This window comes from Notothenia coriiceps, unplaced genomic scaffold, assembly GCF_000735185.1.
Source record: "Notothenia coriiceps isolate Sejong01 unplaced genomic scaffold, NC01 NC01_scaffold00033425, whole genome shotgun sequence".
Classification (NCBI taxonomy): domain Eukaryota; kingdom Metazoa; phylum Chordata; class Actinopteri; order Perciformes; family Nototheniidae; genus Notothenia; species Notothenia coriiceps.
In genome coordinates, this window is record NW_011366126.1 from 22,832 (window position 1) to 28,949 (window position 6,118).

Sequence of the window (6,118 nt, forward strand, 5' to 3'; positions counted from 1 at the left end):
TCAGACTGACAGTTATTCAACACTGCCACCTTAAGCAGATTACTTTTGCGCTGCCTGTGTCAAATACGTAGTTCACTTTGCCTCTCCATCATGTTTAGGATGCTGAAACACCACTTTCACCCGGGCTTTTTTCTCTTGTTCATATGGCTTTGTCATCTCATGGAACATCAAAAAGTTCAAGGTAAGATCTCTTCATCAATTTTCCTTAATTATTTCGGTTTTTGTAAAACTTCGACATGCTGTCAGGCACAATATGCGTCCGAGTGTCGGATACTTGCTGCAACTGAGAAACTTTTCAAAGTGAGTTTTCTTTTTCCACGCTGATAAAACTCTCTCTGCATCAGACAGTGCGTAAAGCGTCCATAAAACAGGTGCCATATGGGACACTTCAAAGTGACAATATGGCAAGTTTTGCAGCCCAGGCGCACGCACCACGCCGAGCTGGTGCAGCACCAGCTTTCTACAATACCTGAGCATATTGTAATACTTTTGTATGAGCGTTTAGTTTCTAACGATGGTGCAACAAACTTCAGACGATCCACTGTTACCTTATGGACGTGCTAGTTCTGTTTCTTGCTAACATCCAAGAATTGTGTGCAAAAATAGCTTTTTGCTGCATTTTCTATTATTTAGTTTAACAAAATAATAAAACTGCAGACTTTTGAATGTATCATTTATTTTTATATCTTATAGTTCGAACAGATATAATAGAAATCTGTCTTCAATTTAAGGAAACACACCAGCCTATGAGCACTTCATGTCATGTGTGTCTGTTTCGGTTTAGACATCCTGCTGTTGTCTGGATCAAATTATATTTTTTTACCAAGGAAATAGGGAAACAGTTCTGCTTTTTTATTTGTATATGTTTAAAATAAACTTTACAAAGGTGTGATAAAAAGCACACTTCTCTAATCATGTTATCATTGTCTGGTGTGTGCATGTCTGGGATATTGTTCTGAAGCGTTGTAGACGGTGGTGTGTTAAGCTAAAGACCGTGCTTTCTGAAGGAGATTGGCTGCTATTTAACGCCGTCTAGACACTCCACTTTCTGTGCAGTGATAACAAGGAGGCTGTAGGAATAAAGGGCAACCCCCCCTCCAAAGATTATTCTTACTTTTTCGGTTTGTGGCTGCATTGTAAGGGCTGTCAGTCACATATGGGATAGGCAAGTGTTAACAGTCTAGCAAAAAAAAAAAAATCAGACAAAAATACTGCCGGGAGGGCGAAAGGGAGGGAGGGCGCGTCTCGGATAATACGGCTGCGTGTGTGTCTGGTGCGTCTGGGTCAGCGGTTTCAGACGTTCAGCATGCGACATTTCGAGCTTTTTTTGTGTCTCTGTTTGCAGCTGGGAACTGCTGGTTGCAGCAGGGGAAGAACGGGAGGTGCCAGGTGCTGTACATGCCCGGGATGAGCAGGGAGGAGTGCTGTCGGAGTGGAAGACTGGGGACGTCCTGGACCGAGGAGGATGTCCCCAACAGCACGCTCTTTAGGTGGATGATCTTCAATGGCGGAGCTCCCAATTGCATACCTTGCAAAGGTGGAGGTGCACCCATTTCCCTTCGTTTCCCATAATACACATCACCAGTCATTTTGTTTAATACATCCTTAACTGATTTCAGAATACCAAAGTGCGTATAAATGTAATCTTTACTCTATGCGAGTAGGATTACGCACAGGTCCAACATCCCCACAACAAGCATCACCTAACAAATAATTTTTATTTTAGAAACCTGCGATAATGTTGACTGTGGGCCAGGAAAGAGGTGCAAGATGAACAGAAGAAGCAAGCCGCGCTGCGTGTGTGCGCCAGACTGCTCCAACATCACATGGAAAGGACCGGTCTGCGGCTCCGACGGAAAGACCTACAAAGACGAATGCGCACTGCTCAAGGCAAAATGCAAAGGCCACCCCGATCTGGACGTGCAGTACCAGGGAAGGTGCAAGAGTAAGTAGGCCTACATATTTAAATAAATAAATCATGTCCACTTTGATTCCGCATTTGTTTAAGCTGCATTTGCCAAGAACCAGCGGTTTGTTCTTATTTTTCTTGTATGTCGTTTTATGTTTCACGAAATCTTCTAATGTCTTTGTCTCGACAGAAACGTGCCGTGACGTCTTGTGCCCCGGCAGTTCCACATGCGTCGTGGACCAGACAAATAACGCGTATTGTGTGACGTGTAATCGGATTTGCCCCGAGGTGACGTTGCCAGAGCAGTACCTGTGTGGAAACGACGGGATCGTCTATGCCAGCGCGTGTCACCTGAGACGAGCTACCTGTCTCCTCGGCAGGTCCATCGGAGTGGCTTATGAGGGGAAATGCATCAGTAAGTCTGCAACTAGAGCAGTGAGAGTATGAAACTCTCCGAGAGTGACGCACTGACTCTGAATATTGTTTAAGAGCATTTTTTCCTGGCCAACTCTGCAGTTATTCACTGTTCAATTTTGCCAACATTCCACTGATGAGGGGGTCTCACAGAGAGAGAGAGAGAGAGAGAGAGAGAGAGAGAGAGAGAGAGAGAGAGAGAGTGTTTGGTAGTTGCTTTTGTTTGCTCAAGAAATGATATACATGTTATTATTTCCTGATGTTGGCAGCATTATCCCACATGGGAGAGGGGGAGGGAGAAGGAGAGCAAAGCAGGGGAGTGCTGGGGGCCATTGAGTCAGATCTCATCCAGAGAGCAGCCTATAATTTTTGAATGCAATCCAAAACGTGACCCTCCCCAAGACACCCACCCTATAACAGAATTACGTTTTTATACATAGCATATCCAACAGGCAATCTGATCCTACTTGAAAGCATATTTGATAATCCATCTAATCAAACACTTCCCATGTGCTCACTTCTTCCTCTCTCCTAGAGGCCAAGTCTTGTGAGGACATCCAGTGCAGCTCGGGGAAAAAGTGTCTGTGGGATGCTCGGATGAGCCGGGGACGCTGCTCGCTGTGTGATGAGACCTGTCCGGAGAGCAGGACGGAGGAGGCGGTGTGTGCCAGCGACAACACCACCTATCCCAGTGAATGTGCCATGAAGCAAGCTGCTTGTTCAATGGGGGGGCTGCTGGAAGTCAAGCACTCGGGATCTTGCAACTGTAAGTAAATAACAAGCAAAGTTTGAAAAAAAGAAAAGAAACAAAACACCCTCCCCCCTCTCCAAGCAAAGGACAATATTCCATGTTGCTTCACCAACAAAAAACTTCCCCTGAAAGTGCCCCCTATTCCAACTTTTCCCAAACTCTCCCCCAGCCACACCACCAAGTACAGCTTAAGCAAGCAGAAAGGACTTGGGAATAGAAGAAATTGCATGACGTTGTCTTTGTCGCTGGCTTTTGTTCTTGTGTTCTTGTTTTTTTCTTTCAATTTTACCTTTTTCTCAAACATTCTGCGAAACTAAAAAACAGAGAGCTGAATGAAAAAGCATAACTATATATCAGCACTCTGTGTATGAGTCTTGAACAAGCTAACTCCATTAAACTAACAAGCAAATTATAAAGGAGACTAATTTTGTTTGCAGTGGAACAATCCTGATATTTAAAGTCTAGTTAACTTAATGGTCATGCTAGGAGCAGGTTCACGGAAACCTCATGCAGTTTATTTTTTTAATCAGTTATGATTTTTTAATGCAAGTGGTCGTTTCTTTACAGCTTGTAAATTCCATGGTCACATTGCTAATTTCATGGTTTTTGTGTTTTGTATTATTATTTTTTCTTTTTGTTGCTTTTGGCTGTAATCAATCAATTCAAAATGCACTGCCTCTTGTGACATACACCACACTGCCAACATGTCAATAGGAACAGAGTACTAGTAAATCATATGATGTGCATAAGGTGATTGTAACATTGGTGCCATGTTAGTAATAATGACAATGGATATTTAACGTTGATATTCATGTGATTTTTTATCTGTAGACCAGTCAGCCATTAATTCACTCCCAAATCTGGAGGCAAACCACCAAATTGAACAATGGCATCAAGGCAGTATCACATTTACATTCCAAGTTGCTCATGTTAGTTGTATTTCTCCTGATAGAGTACCTTACTGTGATTTGCCTAAGGTATGCAATGGAATCCAAGGGACCAACTTTATGATCACCTCATGAGCTAAATGTGATACTTTACAGTGTGCAGGATAAGCATTGGTTGCTTGTAGAACCACACTCTCTTATTTCTCATCTCATTATAAGAAAAAAGTTAACATTTAACAGCTAACTTTTATTGTCCGTGCTGTTTCCAGTGAATGTGTTGTCTACCAGAATATGTATCAGAAATGACAAATCTATTTGGATTGATGAGGGACTGCCTGTTTGTTTGTTTTTTGTCACTCTAGCGCTCGCTTTTCTTTTTTTTAAATCTACGTGTCCGATGTAAATCTCTTCTGTAAAAAGAAAAGAAAATACCTCAGAACTGTGTTGATGATCTCTGACCTGCTTGCTAAGGCCAGGCTGCGACACAGAGTCCTCCCTCCCTGTACGTTTGAGCCACAAAGTAATAATCCGTGAAAAAAAACTAGCAAATCCGAAAACACGAGAGCACTTTTCTGTGTTATGTCTCTGCCTTTAGGAATCTGCCCAAAAGAGACCTGAGCCACTGCAACAAACAGGCGCAGTGCCCCCATCCCTGCAACCAGCCCCCCTTGTAACCCCCACCCCCCATCTCCCATGCACACTTCTCTCCATCATCCATCCCGTTTTATTCCCATGTTGCAGCCCTAACTTGCTATATTTTGTAAATGGAGTTGCATATTTGAGGATGCTAGAGTAATTGTTGAAGTCTTAAAGACCCTTCCACAGAGATGCACACACACAAACATTAACACGTACACACACAAACATCAACAAAAGGGAGGCTGTGTGCCAGGGGCTTTGCTGTGAGCTTTTTTTTAAGAACATACAGTGATACTGTTGTGGTCCATATTCATACAACAGCTACCATATATTCTCCCATATAGCCATTACAGAAGACCAGGAGGAGGATGAGGAAGATGAGGACTCAGACTACATGGCCTATGTCCATATATCTTCTATACTGGATGGATAGGCCCCCATCACTAGGGGAACAGTCCTAGGGCAATGAATCATGTCCATACTGTACATTATGTGTATGCTTATTTATTTTTTAAAGAAAAAGGAAGTATACATATAGTTCAGTCTGCTAGATGTTTATTTATACTTTTATGTGTTTTATAATTTATACATTTACAATGTCAGGCTTACTATCTACCATGATATATTGTGTTACCACTCATTTCCCCCTTTTGGTTGTTGTCTCTTTTACTTTTTTTTTATCATGAAGAAATATATTTGTCCAAAGAGAAGCAGTGTTATTTATTTGTCATGTTACCGTGTAAGTATAAGTCCTCTACAAGCTGTAAATTGCATTCCCTGAGCTGTAAAAATCTGCTTGTTTCTGTCAAATCTCTATCACAGATGTTTATGTCACACATACGTAAATGCATGTTTAGGCTGTGTGTTTATTTATTGGGAATATATCAATCATTTTATGTACAGAAGTGTTTCTGGTTTGTTTACAACTCATAATAACTGACCAAAGGGATTATCTCAATGGTTTTGGACAAGAACATTGTAAGAGTTGCAACACAGTAGTGGAAATGGAAAGAAAAAAAGAGCCATTTGTTTTTATTTTTCCTATTTCTTTGTCAATCTTCAGTTTTTGCCCTTTAGATTAGTTTCCACATGGAGAAGACAACTTTAGACATTATTCAGTAGCTTTTATTTTGTCTCACTACATTAGAGCAGAGGTAAGTTTGGGAAGATACTTGATCATTTTAGAAACAATGTGCCAATAACATTTATGTGCTGCCTTCTTGCCAATGTGCTCCATATTGCTCTTGCAGAGCTAAAATAGGACTAACATACTGCAGTACTCAACACTATATTATATCAGACTTCATCACTTGGTTTCTTTTTGTTGTTTTTTTCTCTTTTTGTTTCTTTTCGTTCTCAGAATGCATTGTTATTTTCAAACATCACAAGAGAAATACAAAATTCTGTTTTGAATATATAGTTTTGTATTTTTTATGTAAATGTCATATGTACATAAAAAGTTTGATGGTATTTGTACAGATATGAAGAGTGAAACAATAAAAGTTTTTTTTCCTTATA

At 40.9% G+C, this 6,118-nt stretch overlaps 1 protein-coding gene across 3 annotated transcripts; it reads left to right on the top strand.

Moving 5' to 3' along the window:
- On the top strand, positions 1-6,118 carry fsta (follistatin a). 3 transcript variants are annotated; one of them, XM_010789876.1, is made up of 6 exons: positions 1-181; positions 1,346-1,543; positions 1,727-1,945; positions 2,100-2,324; positions 2,859-3,089; positions 4,945-6,118. In XM_010789876.1, exons 1-6 carry the CDS (start codon positions 91-93, stop codon positions 5,031-5,033), a joined length of 1,053 nt encoding a protein of 350 aa, XP_010788178.1. In that variant the 5' UTR covers positions 1-90; the 3' UTR covers positions 5,034-6,118. The 3 variants fall into 3 exon arrangements, with proteins under 3 accessions (XP_010788178.1, XP_010788179.1, XP_010788180.1); XM_010789877.1 differs by having other exon boundaries at positions 1,346-1,537; XM_010789878.1 differs by lacking the exon at positions 4,945-6,118 and having other exon boundaries at positions 2,859-3,945.

What these genes read in the sequence shown, in the direction of transcription:
- fsta (XM_010789876.1), top strand. Translation starts at nt 91, where the DNA reads ATGTTTAGGATGCTGAAACACCACTTTCACCCGGGCTTTTTTCTCTTG. An exon ending in CATACCTTGCAAAGGTGGAG is followed by an intron (nt 1,544 to 1,726) that starts GTGCACCCATTT and finishes TTTTTATTTTAG; the next exon opens with AAACCTGCGATAATGTTGAC. An exon ending in GCACTCGGGATCTTGCAACT is followed by an intron (nt 3,090 to 4,944) that starts GTAAGTAAATAA and finishes TCTCCCATATAG; the next exon opens with CCATTACAGAAGACCAGGAG.